General features: G+C 30.6%; 2 protein-coding genes across 2 annotated transcripts in view; both read left to right on the top strand.

Moving 5' to 3' along the window:
• LOC111682108 (WW domain-binding protein 4) overlaps nt 1–11,271 on the top strand; it is a 42,312-nt gene extending 31,041 nt beyond the window's left edge. Inside the window, exon 5 of the mRNA XM_046952107.1 lies at nt 11,151–11,271. The gene's annotated coding sequence lies outside the window, so the exon portion shown is untranslated. The remainder of the gene's footprint in view (nt 1–11,150) is intronic.
• Nucleotides 11,272–11,299: 28 nt separating this feature from the next.
• On the top strand, nt 11,300–16,703 carry LOC111685957 (calmodulin-lysine N-methyltransferase). The gene has a single exon (XM_046952098.1). It carries the CDS (start codon nt 11,306–11,308, stop codon nt 12,752–12,754), a length of 1,449 nt encoding a protein of 482 aa, XP_046808054.1. The 5' UTR covers nt 11,300–11,305; the 3' UTR covers nt 12,755–16,703.
• The last annotated feature ends 804 nt before the right edge of the window (nt 16,704–17,507 follow it).

Here is a 17,507-nt window from a genome sequence, read left to right as displayed (position 1 = left end):
GTACGCGGCAAGTGGTTGGCTGGGAATATTGACACTCAATATTTTATATTTTTTTTCTTCACATTTGGATCAACATCAAAGTGTGCTAAAAGTTCTTTTTGATTATTTTATATATTTTTTTTATATGTGCTCTTTCTGTTGGGTTCATTACAAATGTTATGACCGCCAAAAAAGAAATATAAAATGTTTTATGACCCTGAACTTTTAACTGCCAAAGGAAAAAAAGCCAAAAATGTAAAATGAAACATATAAGTTTGTGTAGAGGGGTATGGCCCGACTAGTAGTACCCTACTGGAGATATTCATATAACTTTTATCTATCTATATATCTATATATCTATCCATCTATCTATCTATCTATCTATCTATCTATCTATCTATCTATCTATCTATCTATCTATCTATCTATCTATCTATCTATCTATCTATCTATCTATCTATCTATCTATCTATCTATCTATCTATCTATCTATCTATCTATCTATCTATCTATCTATCTATCTATCTATCTATCTATCTATCTATCTATCTATCTATCTATCTATCTATCTATCTCAAATTATAACCTGTAGGACAGCGAAGGTACCCCTTACAGACCGTTTATTTTTGTATGTTACAAACATCAACTGAAAAACTCAATAGTTTTGTAGAGTATACAAATATACGATAAAATACTGCATATTGTTATCGTAAAATTTTTGTATTTATAATTAATTTTTAGAAGTATATTAAAAAAACAGCGTTAAATGAAACATCAAAAAAGTATGAATTACAAACGGCTTAAAACTTTTTAAGTGAATTTTAATCTTTTACACGAAAAGTTTTAAGCTTCTTCTAATATGCGATTATATGCTAAAAGCTGTAGCTTATTATCTGTATAACATTTCTATCATAAAATAAAAATTTAAAAAAATTTACAAAAATTAAATAATTTTTATTTTTAAAAACAAAAAAAAAAAAAATTAAAACGTGCACAGCGGAAGTCAACGCAAATAATTAAATATTTAAAAATTAATTTTACAAAAATAAGGTAAAATAATGTATATGTCAGTATCAGTCATACTTCCTGTTTTAGTTCTTTCTAATCCTTTTCATATTTATTTAAATTTATTATTGTTTATTTACCAAAAATGTAACAAAAAAAAAAAAATAAATAAAATACAACAACAAATTATGTTATAGCATGCGGTTTATTTAATTGTTGGCAATGATTTATAATTTTTCATTTGTATTTTTAACAAATTTTTCTTTTATTTTTATGCAAAAGCATTTGTCTTTGATTGGGTTAGAAAGGGGGTTGCCAGGTTAAAAATATGAATGATTTTTTAAGGGATTGATGTAACCAAACCGAAACGATGTGTTCATTAATTGGAAATCTGCGTTTAATTAAAACTAATGAATGGAATAGTAAGTTTTAGGGCTGGTTAATAGGACCTTTAAAACAAATAAATTAGCATTTTTATTGCAGGTTACTTCCAAATGGCCTGGTGGCCATACAATGCAAGGCTAAGCCCTGTGATTACATTCTATTAAAGCTTTCTTACAATCTAATACGGCCTTGATCATCTAATATCTCCCAGACTATCTTCTGGCTGTCGGTATATATGACGCAATATTTGCTCTAATCTAATTTTCACATTCCGTTATTGCTCGGATGTCTGCCTGAAAGATAGTGTTGTGATTAGGTAGACGGTTTTTTGGTGTTCAATATAGAACCACAGTCTCGTTTGTTTAAAAGCATCAATGTAACAATGGATTCCTACGGGCATTTGCTTAATGTTTCTGTTAACCATGACATGCTATCGCGATCAGTGTTTCAAAAATTCCGACATACTATGCATTTGGTATGCGATCGGTCACGATGAAAGCTATAGATAGCTTTCCATTAATGACGAGTCCTATAATCACCTATGGTCAGTTCGCCTTACATATGATTCTCCTATATTTATATTAAAGTAATTAACTCCGTTGATTTTCCAATATATTCTTGCCCCGGAAACATACATATATGTATATTCAGCAATTTTTGTCTTTAATGTGAAAAGACAATCAAAGTCGGGTTAACATTTAGGCTTCTCGGTTAAGCTCATAGGTTAGGTTACTTGGGTTGTTCACAAGTTAGCGAGTTCAATCCATTGGTCCATTGTTATATCCATAAGAATTACCATAGCCTTATGTTGGTAGTAAGAAGAATGGAACCCTTTTACTGAAATATTTTGAATCATTTTCCCTTAGAAGTGTTACCATATAATTTTCATAGCAAAGATCACAGGAGGTTATGATTATTAACAGGCTATAAAACGTCGTTTCACAGAATGATGTGGACAAAATGCAATCGTTTAATGTAGTGATTAGTTGATCCAGTTACGGATCACCCAATCAAAATGAATCTGATCTAAGTATTGCCTAAGAGCATCAGTGTATAAGATATTAAAGGCCTCTTCGATCCTATTGCATACCGCCAGTGTATACAGTTTGCTATCGGATCAACGCATTTTAAACATATCGTCTCTTTACATGCTACTTATATTTGAGGTCTATAACTGGTATGTTGTGTTTAAACATGTTATCGACTATGTCGAGTTAATCGATCTATAAAAAAGTTTGTATTTTTTCTAGATTACTTGGGAACAGTGAACTTACGACTGTATGATACTGTCTGTATCCGATCTGTCTTATAAAGATAACATTAAAGCAGCAAACGGCAGAGAATAAAATATTTACTCAAGAGAGCTCATTAAATCAACCATATGGCTAGACGTCACTAAACCAGAGATACAAGTTGAGACGACTCAAATCGTCGGCAACAAGCCGTCGGTAATATTTTGCAATCAACACCGCCGCAGACTTTTTTTGGCAAAAAAGCTTAAGTCAACGCTGATAGTCGTTGAAATCTCATGTATTTCTGAAAAGAATTTAACCGATTTGAACGGAGTTGCCACCAATATTTATATATGAAAACCACAGATACAAGCCGAAACGGCTAAAATCGACGGCAGCTAGCCGCCGGTAATATTTTGCAGCCGCAGACTTTTTTTTGGCATAAAAGCTTAAGCCAGCTTAATAAATCACTAAAAAATTTACTAGTTTAAAAATGTTATGAAATTTCTGTATTTGATTTGAAACCTTATTTCCATAAATACTAAGAGCGGATTTTTGACTTGCCAATTAAATTCCAATTAATAAACAGATTAGTAAATCTGAAATCAAATTAATTCTGATGTTAGTCCCTTTTGACGTTTTTGAGTACAAGATTAAACTTTGCAGTGTTGCCATACAAAACAACAGAAAACGTCATTGTTTGTTATCAAAACAATGCATGTTTTATAAAAAAAAGAAGAAGACAACTGTTAAAGTAATATGAAAATCATGAAAACTTGAATTTAAAACATTATACTAATAGATAAATCAAACATGTTAATGTTTATTTTGATAAGAAATTTATGAATTTTTCTGTTAACAGCTGTTAACACTTTTGCCTTTCATGTACAAGTTTAAACCACCTCCATTGGGCGCTTTAAACCAAACAAACATAACTGATTGAGTATTCAAAAACATCTTTCGAGGATTAATTCTAATTTAATCCCTAACCTAAAGATTGGTCCTAAGATGCAAATCATAAAACTAAAGATAAATTTCTTAAACAAATTTTGTCTTTAAACATTATAAATTGATTTTAAAACAGAAAAACTGTACATAATTTATATATATTTTTAGATTTATTCAAAATTTTTCTAAAATCTTCATATTTTATTGACAAATACCTGTCAAAATCGATAATGACCAATGAATATTGACAGATAGATAGATAGACAGACAGTCTGTTGTACCTGTTTACACATTAAATCATAAACAGAAGATGTTATAACATCATTAAGGCGCGTGTAGTTAGGAATGACACACAATCTTTAGATATTATATTAACAGACACCCCAATTTATCTAAGGGCCTTAGAAAACAAATAACTTGATTGTAAGTTTTCAATTTCAATTGGTTATGGGGGGCAGCAGGTAACCCTAGATTTGACAGCATACATTTTTTTGTTCATCAGTCTGCACAAACCATAAAAAATGTAGACAAAAAGAAAAAAAAAAGAAAGAAAATTTGTGTTTCGGCCAACATGTCACTTGCGTCATGTTTGCAATTGTCGTAGTATTTTTCTTTTCTGTCTTCTTTTGCTGTTTGTTGTTGTTGTTTTTATTATCGTTGTAATTTTAGATTGTACAAATTTTGATGCCCCAAAAGCTTTTGGCAATGATTACAAGAATTTGCGGTGCCGAGTTATTTAATTTGATGTCAAATCGAAATAATAATATAAAAATAAACAACAACAACAAAAACAACAGCAGCAACAATTAGGAACAACTACAACAACAACTGTAATAGCAACATTCATTTAAATGTATAATTTTCATTAATTAATCGTGAATAATTTATTTCTTATTTTTAGTAGCAAAACATTTTCATAGAATTCATTTCATAAAGTTTAAATAAAAATCTTTAGAAATAAGTTTTAAAAATGTCATTTAATTTAAATTTTCTTTTCTGTTTTTTTTTTAATCAAAATTTATTTTGAAATTTTATTCAGATTTCCTGTATAAAAATAAGAAATGATTGACCATTTTATTTAAAAGTAAATAAAATCCCACCAGTTTGTATTAATGGGGTGATAACCTTTAAAATGATATATAATATGTACATATATCATTCCTTTATATTTGTATGTATATATTTATACACACATTCATTTTGTTTATTCTTACGTTATTTCATTTAACGACACATCCAGACGACAATGTAATTAACACAGACATTTTTTTTCTATTTTTAGTGTCAATTTTATTCTCTTATTATTTATATTATCATTTTGAAAGGGGATTTACCAAGGAGATGTGGGTTTTTGAGAAATTCACACGATCAGTTTAAATTCTTAATTCTTCCTCTGAATGACGATAGCCAATTAACACGTTTCTACGACACATTCGTTTTGACAGTTCATCGCCATGGTGTTTTTTTATACCCTTCACCTTCGTGAGAAGGGTATATATAAGTTTGTCATTCCGTTTCGACCCTATAAAGTATATATATTCTGGATCCTTATAGATAGCGGAGTCGATTAAGCCATGTCCGTCTGTCTGTTGAAATCAGTTTTTAGAGGTCCCCAGATATCGGCGAGATCCGAATCTTCAATAATTCAGTTAGATATGCTTTCGAGAAGATCGGTATTTAAAATCAGCAAAATCGGTCTATAAATAACCGAGATATGAGCAAAAATCCGAGACAACCTCTGAAAATTTCATCAAAAAAGCCACATTTTTTTCATGCTTTGTTAAAAAAGCAACAACAACACTGTGAATTGAATAAAGATGTACATGTGCGTGTGGAGATGTATTTAGTTTTATTCAGCTGCGTATTTTTTTATATATGTTCTGTTCTGTTTTCACGAAGGTAACATAGCATAACAAGAACAAGGAGATAAAGCAGTAATATGTTGGTAATACAGCTCATATTTGTTTAAGGGTGGTAATACAGTTTGACGGTGGTATTACAGTACAACGGTTAATATTTCTTTCTGCTACAGTTTATATTTGTTTGTATGTATGTTATGATACAAAATAAACAAAAACTGTTTTTTAAAACATACTTGGTGAAGGGTATATAAGATTCGGCACAGCCGAATATAGAAATATTACTTGTTTTTTTTTCATTTATTATTTTTTAACAAATTATATTTTCTATTTATTTGCATTTTTTTTGCGATTTTTTAATTTGTCTCTTTATCCAATGAAAACAAACAGCTTATTATGATAACTAACCGATAAAAATTAGAGATGACACTGATTTCTTTGTAATTCGTACGTAATAAAAACTGAATTACGTACAGCTTGTGAAATTCACAGCAGAAATTTTTGATTCGCCATCATGTAATTCAATACGTAATTGGAGGTTGAATGACGAATGAGAGCGTGAATTACGAAAAATTGAATCATGTTATAATTACCACAAGTGAAATGTTTGACTACACCGAATCTTAGGGTCTTATTCATAAACTTTTATGAAAGTTTATAAATCAAATTTTGATAGAAAATTTTGTTCTATAAACCTTTAACAAATGTTCATAAAGAGGGCAGTTAATCATGTCATATATCGATATTGATACGATTGGTATTCGGAAGAGGGCCTTCCGTGTAACAATGGATTCCTAGGGGTATTTACTTTATATTAAACATAACATTCTATCGGCATCAGTGTTTTAAAATTGCCGACATATTCTGTATGTGGAGTGCGATGGATCACGATGTTTGTCTTTAGGCTTTCAATGTATCCAGTATATATTGGTGACGTGTCCTATAACATCCTTTAGTCAGTTTGCCTAAAAATAACACCTGTAAGTGCCGCCTGATATCATCATTGACTAGGACTTCCATCAATTATGAACCAAATTAAGATTCAGTAAAAACTCGCTAATAAACTATTTTTGTAGAATTTCTCTTCTCTCTGATTTTTAAATGATTTATCGACAACAAAAGGATTTTCTCTAAGAAAAGTTAGGGTCCGATACATATGAAATGTTATAGATAAACATCTGTCAGTCGTATAACAACATAATAGAGGTCTATACACAAATATTGGACGAATGTGATCGGGAATTTGTCGGAAACTTTATGGCACTGATATTAGTTAGAATATTATACTTAATCGATACATTATAGCAAATCAAAACTGAAAGACGTAACGGACCTGGACATCTTCATAGAATCTAATGAAGATCCAGAATATACAATCTGCAGGGAAACTTAGAATGGTTTGAGGACATGTTACCATTATATACTGGATATATTTAAGGGCTATATACAAACATCGGACGAATGCGTTTGGGATTCTAAAGACAGAATATTTCGAGAACTTTGCGGTACACAAATATATAATCACAACACTCGAGCAATTACGGAATGTACAAATTTATTATGAATGCAAAGATTGAAATAAATAGGGTACTAACAGAGGTAAACATATGATATGACCATATGAATGACTTGACTAGGAATTATAAGCCATATGTATATATTCTCCCGTTTAGGTATTTTCAACAGTTAGACAAACGTAGATATGTGTAGATCGTCTTAGAATGTAATGAAGACTCTGAATATACAAGTTTATAATTCTACAGGATAGCTTGAAGTAGTAATAGTACTTTTTATTAGAAATTGTCGAATTTTTCGGGAACTTTTTGCACCAACTTTAATTGGAATATTATATTTAACCGGAACATTATAGCAAATCAAAACTGGGAGACATAACATTTTCATTGAAAACCCCAGAATTCCGTATCATAACACTCGTTTAATAAAGGAATGTTAAAATTTTGAACAGAGGTGAACAAATGATATGATCATATAAAAGACTTGACCTAATATTCGACCATTAAAAAATAATCGTAAAAAGGATCTAGGAAATTGAACTGACAAATCCAAAATCATAAACGAAACAAGTGCTGAATTACAAACCTAGGCAAGAGTATCTCACATGACCACTTGGAATAATGATAAGGTGGTAGAACAATGATCGTAAAAAGAGGAAGATGAAAAGTCTCTTTAGAATGAGTCTTAAAGTAGAATGATTGTACGTATACTGAGTGGCACATTGTATTACGGGCATAACTACTACAACTGCATAGAAAACTCTGGAAAACTTAAGTTCTTATTGCCAGTCCTTTTCGTTGTAGTTAGATCGAAATATCTTGAAAATTACTTTATTTCAAATATAAAACTCCGCAGGTACACAAATTAGAACATTTAAAGGAATTACGCATCTAGGAAACTAAGTTTCCGAACATCGGATGAATCTCTAAATATAAGGTTAAGAAGCGAATCACTGTCACGTTAGCGGTCTAGATGAAATTTTTTCTCCTTTCAACCTACGCCAACATAATCTAAGCCTCTTATCATCCACTTCGGTTTTATATGTATATAATTTTTGTACTTCTCCAAAACTGTCAAGGCTACTAAGTCGAACATAATAAAGACAATAGTTGTCTAGAAGAAAAAGAGTCGGTACAATTCTGTAAGAATCTACAAGAGCTCAGTACTCTTTTATAATAAGGGTTTATTAAATTATATATTATCTTGAATCACTGGAGCCACAAAATATATATGATATATAACTAGAGAGAGAATTAACAGAATCAAGGAGAATTAAAAGTCCTAATCGTTCCCGCGACAATTGGATCTCCGCTCCGGTACGACCCAATTCTCAATCGGCCAAAGATTGTCAAATCAGCAACAGCTGTATCAACCGGAAATTTATTCCTCAGTAAATAACATCCAGTTACAGCCAACTTGTTACAACAACAACATTCCTAATTAGATCATCAGTTAGATGCTAAAATTAATCATTCGATAGACCAGAAAGTTCAGATTATATAAAAGATATAGTCTCTTACTCCTCTTATTATTACCAAATATATACCTACTGGTAAAGATTATCCAGAATATATGCATTCTAGGATAAATTAGTAACGCAATAATACATTTGAGACCAGAGGTCTAGAGTTTCCATAAAACATATTTTCAAAAGTATGATGATTCTTAATGACTAAGAGATGTGAAGCTAACAGCATTCCTGCTTAAGGGACTTCATCAGCATCACAGTTGTCGTAATTATACACGTGCACATGGACCTACATACATTAATGAAGATCATTGACAAATAACATTTTATAATATTGCACCCTGTATTTTACTATATTATATAGTATGTATCACATTTCAATTGTTGTTGTTGCCGTCAAAGTTAAATGTGAATTCAATAAAAGAATGAACTCAATATTTTTTCTGTAAAATTTTCTATGTCATTTTCAGATTTCTCTCTATATATCCCTCAAACATTCATCCTCCTATATCTAAGTATCTTTCCAACTATTTGACTGCATTCTATTATTTCTGGTCTTCTTTTTGTTTTTTGGAAGACATTTTATACGACTCTTAAATGTATGTTAAAGATTGACGCCAACATTAAAAGCAGAGTTGGAATATAGAATTTTTTAAGGAAAATTACAACAATTTAGACTTAATTTGCCATTAAAAACTTACCAGCTCTGGTTTTAAAGGCAAAGCAAATACAAAGAAATGAACAGAAAACAGGAAATGAAACATTCAACCAATCATTTATTAAAGCTTTCATCCGACCACAACTCAGTTAGGAAAGTTCATAAGTAGGGTGGGCAGAGGAAAGTGGGAAGTAAGTAAGTAAAGTGAAGTGGACTACTTATTTAGACATGAAATATGATGGCAGAAACGGATGTTCATTTTGACACTGTTTGGGGAGGTCTAAATAATAAATAAAAAGGACACTGTTTCTTAAATGTTTGAAAATAGTAATTATATTTGACAATTTATAGTAGAAAAAAAAGAAAACTATGTGTTAGACGTATGTAGTATGTAGTCTTTTCTGTAATGGGATTTGTGGGTTAAAGCGTTAGGAAATTGTAAGAGAATAAATGATTTTACATGTTTATTTATTGGTCTTTATACATGTCTGTTCGAGTGTTTTCAAAGAGGGTGAGGTTTAATTAATAGTGAATGATGTTGTGGTTGACTAAATTACTCAAAAAGAAAATCGATTTATGTAAAGAACACATTTCATTAAAATAAGCCCCATTTACCACTTGTAGACCTTTAAATCAAGTAATTGCCTGTGGATACTAATTATATAGTAATTTACATATTTTTGATTAATATCTTTATGGACAAATATATCATTTTTAATGAGTTTTGAATATTTTTACAACATTTTCGAATTGTTCATTTAATAGAAACTTTTGAGGAAGACCAGTTGTTGCCAAGCTGACAAAAAATATTCTGAAAAATGATCTGCAGTCAACATTTACACTGTTTTATAGACCGATCTATACTCAAGACTGATCTATAGGCAAGACTATGGATTGATCTATACTCAAGACTATAGACTGATCTATAGTCAAGACTATAGACGTATCTATAATCTACACTATAGACTAATCATAGTCAAGATTAAAGACCGATCTATAACCAAGACAATAGACTGATTAATAGTCAAAACTATAGACTAATAATGTTCAAGACAATAGAATGATCTATAGTCTGGATTATAGAACGATATATAATCAAGACTATAGACTGATCTGTAGTCAAGACTACAGACTGATCTATAATCAAGACTATAGACTGATCTATAGTCAAGACTACAGACTGATCTATAGTCAAGACTATAGACTGATCTATAGTCAAGACTATAGACTGATCTATAGTCAAGACTATAGACTGATCTATAGTCAAGACTATAGACTGATCTATAGTCAAGACTATAGACTGATCTATAGTCAAGACTATAGACTGATCTATAATCAAAACTACAGAGTGACATATGGTCAAGACTATAGACTGATCTATAATCATGACTATAGACTGATCTATAGTCAAGACTATAGACTGATCTATAGTCAAGACTATAGACTGATCTATAATCAAGACTATAGACTTATCTATAATCAAGACTATAGACTGATCTATAGTCAAGACTATAGGCTGATCTATAGTCAAGACTATAGACTGATCTATAATCAAGACTATAGACTAATCTATAGTCAAGACTATGGACTGATCTATAGTCAAGACTATAGACTGATCAATAGTCGAGACTATTGACTGACTTATAGTCAAGACTATAGACTGATCTGTAGTCGAGACTATAGACTGAGTTATAGTTAAGACTATAGAATGATCTATAATGAAGAATATAGACTGATCTATAGTCAAGACTATAGAACAATCTAAATTAAGGATGCTTTTTCAAATCTCAATAATCTATAGATTTTTAACATTTTCAAAAGATTTTAAATATAACAACGAATTTGTTTTCTTTTCTGCATTTAACTTACGAAAGTCTTTATTCATAGTAATGTAAACAACCTGGCCAAATATTTCTTTCTGACCATGGCTATCAGTTTAATGCAACCTTCAACTAGTTTAAAAGTATTTTCTTTTTTTGGCAAACAATATGTTACTCATACTTGCGATATTCATGCACCAAAAACTTTCTACCTTGAAAGAACATTTTCACATAAATTGTTTATTTTATATATATTTTTTGTTATTTTCTGTCTATTTCCAGGATTATCTAGTCTTTAATGCAGCACAAACTCTTTTATGAAATGTCAAAAAACTGTGAAGAAGAAATCTTCAAAACTTAAGAAAAATCATATCAAAACTTGTTTAAGATAAATAATTAAAAAGAAAATAAATTTTAAATCAAATAAAATAAAAATTATGTCAAATTCATCAGTACAAAATATTTCTATTTCTTCTTCTACTATCGCTACTACAACTATTGCTACAACTGATAAAATCGTTACTTTGCAACAGCCGCAACAACATCAACAGCAACTGTCAACCATATCAATAATGTTGGATTATGATATTGACAACACTCTCAATACGATCAAAGAAAACGGTGCTCATTTACTGCAGCAAAACGAAAATACTTTAACTACATCTCCGCCTACTCCTACGCCACCTGCTGCAACATATTCAAATTTAAATTGTGATACTGCCACCATGTCGTCTGAGACTACAACTGAAATTGTACTCAACGGCTCGTCGGCAGCAATGAACGATGTTGATGTCAAGAAGTCTGTTATAAGAAATTCAAATACTAGTCTACAAATGCAACCTCTAACGGTGAAATGTGATGATATTAAAGCCATATTACCTCTAACACCTCCAGCCACACCTGTCATACAAAACACTGCCCGCAAACGTTGGAAGATTTTAGCCAAAGTCTTGCGCAAAGACTCCGAAGAAACTGTTTCGTCATCGGGTGAAGAGTGTATTAATGAACAGACCGCCTCTGTGAGGCGTTTCAAGTCATTCGATCTATTGAGACAGGATAGTTTTGAAGATCATGGTACTCTGAATTATTTGGGTAAACCCGAGAATTGGTACAAATACAAAGTGATATTGGATGGTCAGACCCAACAGGAGTTTACAGTGAATATACATCATATGGAGAGACATTTAACCGCTACAGATTTAATGGGTTTCAATAATACCGGTAATATATGTGTGTGGCCCTCAGAAGAGGCTCTTACTGCTTTTGTATTGTCCGATTTAGCGGCCTATAATAATAAATGGATTTTAGAATTGGGCGGTGGTTTCACCTGTCTGTCGGGTTTGATGTTATCAAAATATGCCAAACCCTTTGCCGTGCACTTGACCGATGGCAATGAAGTATCGGTGGAAAATGTTAAAAAGACGGTATGTCTTAATGAAATCTCCTGCTATACGAAATGTTCCGTTTTAAAATGGGAAGATAAGGCTGCTCGAGTACCCTCAGAAGCGGGTAAATTTGATATAATACTATCGGCCGATTGTCTGTTCTTCGATGAAGCTCGTTCTGCTCTGGTGGATACTGTTTGGTATTATCTCTCCCCTCAGGGAGAAGCTTTAATTATGGCTCCACGACGTGGTAAAACCATGTCTTTGTTTATCGAAGAATCAATGGCTCGAGGCTTTATGGTGAAATTAACACAACGTTATAATGAAACCATTTGGAAACGTCATTTGGAATTGATGAACTCATCATTGTACGATGAGGATTTACATTATCCTGTATTATTAAGTTTACGTAAATCTCATAAGCAACACCCACACGCACAAGAAATTCAAACAACCTCCGGCTCATTACCCATGGATGTATGTAAAGAAGAAGAATCCTAGGTGTTGGATGGTATTAGTAATATGTGATGCTACTCCTGCTGCTACGGTTGATTACATCAAGTATATATATATTTTTTGTTTATTTTTTTTTTTAAATTAATATTTTCAAAACCTCAACAAAAACAACAACTTTTACTTCAACAATTCCATTTTTAATTCCACATTAAGATGATGTCGTCATACGCTCCTACATACGTATCCCTTAAATATTACATACCTATCCTAAATATTTAAATTTACTTTATTATAATACTTATAATAGAAAGAAAAAACATAAAACAAAATTTTAATATTTAATTTACATACATACATATACGGTTGAAGGACAGATACCAACACTACTAACACTTATGTAAAACAAATTTACATTATAAAATTAAATTATAAATTTAATGGGCTTATGAATTTTTCAACACAAACACACAAACACACACACACACTTCATTCAAAATATGAAGAATGATAAATGTGAGAAGTTTTGTTTTTTTTAGTTAAACGTTAATTAAGTGTGAAATATCTCATGAGAGTTATTAAAATGATTTAAGTTTAACACTTATTAACATTTCTTGAATGTCATTTTAAAAATTTTTTAAAATACATAAATTTTAGAAATTTAATTTAAATTTAAAGTCGTATAATAAGGAATAATAATTTTCAGAATCGGTTAAGCGATGTTTATCCTTTTATGTAAACTTTGTAATCAAACTACAGGGGGAAGAAAAACATTTCGAATTTGTATGTTGAATAAATTGTGTTCCGAAAAATTTTTTTTTTTGAATCGAAATACGGAGTAATTCCCCAGGTCTAAACGTTGATGATAATCTACGTTTCTTATTCTTGAAAATGGCTAAAATCGATTCCCTGATCCCATACAAACATAACTCTCAAATAGAGCTTTGAAGCTCATAATTATGTTAAATGTTGTAGATTTACAATTTCAATTGTCGGAGTATAATTGATAAAATTTAGCGGAAACTATTTTAACCCATACCTCCTTCTCCAAAATCTTTTCAATTTTCTTAATGTATGATTCAAAAATGATTCCAAAAGTGCCAGCAATTCGACGCAAAAATAATCATAATCAAAGGGCTCATAAAACACTCAAAAGAGTTGCGCATAGGATTCTATTTTCCCGGAAACGATTATATTTTCTCCCAACAAAAGTAAAACTTATTAAAAAACTGAACGCATAAATGATTATTTAAATCGTGCGGTAACTATCTCAGTGAAAAAAGAACTTCCAAAGAAGCGAAAAAGTAGTAGAGTTTACTCCATGGAAGTACTGAAAAAGACCTGAAGAAGTTAACATAGGAGGGATGTCCTTTTTATTTGAATCCAAATTCACTACAACTGAAGTGATTCTCAGGAAGTAATTTTTATGTTCTTTTTTTAGAAGTTATTAGGAAGTGAAATTGTAGTATTAATTTAACTAATTTAACTCAAATAATATTAACATAAATCACTTCATCAATTCAAATCAATCAATTAACTTTAAAATAAAATTGGTTTAATTCAGAATAAATCAAACAAAAAATTGGATTCTTTAAGCTTCTTTGGACGCCACTTCCACAGAAGTTAAAAAAATTCACTTAGTGCTACTTTTGAAGTGGTTTTATCACCACTTATTTTGGAAGTACTTCGTTTTATTTTTGCTGCGATCACTTGAACAGATCATACAATCTGTTGTACCACCAATTATAGTGTGTGCTGTAAGTTTGCCTATAGAATAATATTCTGCAAGTGGACATCAGCGATCTTCCTGAGTTCAATTTCTTATGTTGACCATACAGTGAGCATGTTCAATGCCGATGACATTTAACTCTTTCAGGCTACATTTTTATACAAATACAATGCAAATTTGGTGGCAATTTTACTGAAAGAGAATTCAAACATAATTAGAGTTAAGAGATTGGTCGACGTTACGATATTTAGTTCTCGAAATGAGATGTAGACTAAATTTATGGTAAAAAATTCTACATATTATGCTGCAGTAACAGTTCAGTCAGTTTCTAGAACTTAAATTTAACCTAAAACTGAGGTTGCATCAAACCAAAAACTCTTCTCTTGTTGGTATTTCGTTTCGAAATGTCTCACAAAGTGTCGTAAGCGTACTTCATCATATGAACTACTTTTGTAACAGTAATTATCACTTGAATAGATCGTACGATCTGTTTTGTTGTATCTGCAATCATAGCGTGTCCTGTAAGTTTGCCTATAAAAATCATCAACAGATTCCTATTAAGAGTGAACAGTGCTAAGAATGTTCTGCAAGTGGACCATAGCGAACCTCCTGAGTTTAATATCTTATGTTGGTCATTCGTTGACCATGTTCGATGCCGAGGACAATAAACTCTTTTGCGCAACATTTCATCTGTAACAATCTGTAACTGTAACTGAAAAGATCGTACGACCTGTTTTACCTCCAATCATAGCGTGTCCTGCAAGTTTGTCTATAAAAAGCATCAACATATTCCTACTAAGAGTTGACACTGCTAAAAACATTCTGCAACCGGACCTTAACGATCCTTCTAAGTTCAATTTCTTATGTTGGCCATTCGGTTGCCATGGGACTGATTCATGTAGCGTGATTATATAACAGTTTACTCAATTACTGGAACTAAGGCATTGGGTTGCTTCAAACCAAAGATTATGTACATTGTACTCCGGTTGCAGTGTTTTCAGCTACTGCAATTTTAGTTTGACTTAAGACTATGGTAGCTTCAAACCAATGTTTTCTCTTGTTTATATTGTGATCCGAAAGTCTTCTCGTGTTTTTATTTTATTGATAATGAACCTGATCAACATAACGAGATTAACACTCGTATTCTTTTTACAGGCATTAGTAAATCTGTTATAGACTATTTTTTTTGTAGAAAATTCTCGATCTTGTAACAGTTTCTGGAACTTAAGTTTAACTTAAGTCTTTGGATTGCATCAAATCAAAGTTTTCTCTTGTTGGTATTTTGATTCGAAATGTCGTACAAAGTGTCGTATATGCAGTATATAATTCGTCTACTGCTTCCAATTGGCCTTTTGTTAATTGTGAATTGATAAATGCAATCACATATCTTAAAAATGTTTAACACTATGCGCCAAGCCCAAGGCAATAATCACCCCTATTATCTAAGTCGTTGTCGACACTAAGTCGTCATCGATACCAATTTTAAAACGTCGTAAAATTTGCTGTCGTCAGGAAATGAGTTGTGTCGACTCAATCTTGGTTTTAACTTGTACAAAAACAGATTTCTTGATTTAAAATAATAAAAAAATATCAGAAATTACTAAAAAACCGCTATTTTTCTGTCGACGTTGACTTGGTAGCGACAAGAACATAATAGGGGAAATATTTTAAAACACTCAACTGCTTAAGCTAATTTAGCAGAATTTAGATGGCATTTATAAAGTCTAGCTTTTATGCAGTAACATATACAAAATGGGTCACTTTTCCCCAGATACATAGGTCAAAATAGGTCGTAGACTGTTTAGGTTTATGAGTCATAAACTTAGAGGAAATAATTGCTTTTACAAGAAATCGATTATTAAGACTCTGATTTAGCAGAATTTAGATAGAATTTATGAAGTGTAGCTTTTTCTGCAGTATCATACCAGAGATATAGTTCAAACTAGGTTTCAGACTGTTAAGGTTTAAGAGTCTTAAACTCTAAGGAAATAACTGCTTTTACAAAAAATCGGTTATTATGAATTTGAGGGCCTTAGCCAATAAAAGTAAAATTGGTTGTGTTGAATAAAGTTATCACTGTATAACCCTTTTCGGTGATCAGCCTTTCACTAACTTTTTCAAATTTTTTAATATAATATTTTCGAAATTTTTAGGTTCCAAGGAGTATGAGCTCTAATATTTCGATTTCCATTCATAGCTTAAGGATTTTTCTTAAAATGTCCAATATTTCTTTTCTTTGAACATGTTTGGTAGTAACAGTTCTAATATGACCAATAAATTATTAGTTAAAACAGCAAATTCAAGCTAAAATAAAATACTTAAATAGGAAAAAAATACTATAAATTATGATAAATCATTGTTTTGTTTTAATTCCATAGTATGGAATTTATACTATATAACTTCTCTCATTTTTCTTTATTCTAATATCCCCCATTAGAAAAAATTCCAATTAAACTTGAACTAAACAGTAATTAATACTAATTTATGCATGTCAGTCTTTCAACCTTTATGTAATTAAACCTTAAATATACATATTAATTATATATTTAAAAAAAACCCAACAAAAATTTGTATTTCCAGCTTAGTTCCTTTTTGACTTAAGACATTATTCAATATCCTTTTTATTAAATTTATTTATATTTTTGAAAACAAATAATAAATATAAAAAAAAATAAAAAAACCTCCCAGTATAAGAAAAAAATCCTTTTTTTATTAGATTTGTATATAAAATTTAAGGTAATAAAAGACTTAAATAACAAAATTTATAACAAATAAACAAACATACTTATACTACAATAATATTCTACATATATACTATTATAGTATAGAAATACATACATACATATATATTATTGATAATAGTTATTAACTAATTTAGTAACCTAATATAGAAAATAATAATAATAAAATTAAACTAAAAGAAAACAAATTGGAACCAATATCTTTAGAAAATAAATCAATTAACTAGTAGAAACCACACAAAAGAAAATTACTAAATATGTTTAAGAAGAAACAAAAAAAACTAAAAATATATTTAATTATTTAGTTAGATACATGCTGCGTACTTGCTTG

The sequence above is a fragment of the Lucilia cuprina genome, chromosome 2, assembly GCF_022045245.1.
Source record: "Lucilia cuprina isolate Lc7/37 chromosome 2, ASM2204524v1, whole genome shotgun sequence".
Classification (NCBI taxonomy): Eukaryota; Metazoa; Arthropoda; class Insecta; order Diptera; family Calliphoridae; genus Lucilia; species Lucilia cuprina.
This window is presented reverse-complemented; position numbering and strand designations above follow the sequence as displayed.

Coding starts and splice junctions, on each gene's coding strand:
- LOC111685957 (XM_046952098.1), top strand. CDS start 11,306: ATGTCAAATTCATCAGTACAAAATATTTCTATTTCTTCTTCTACTATC.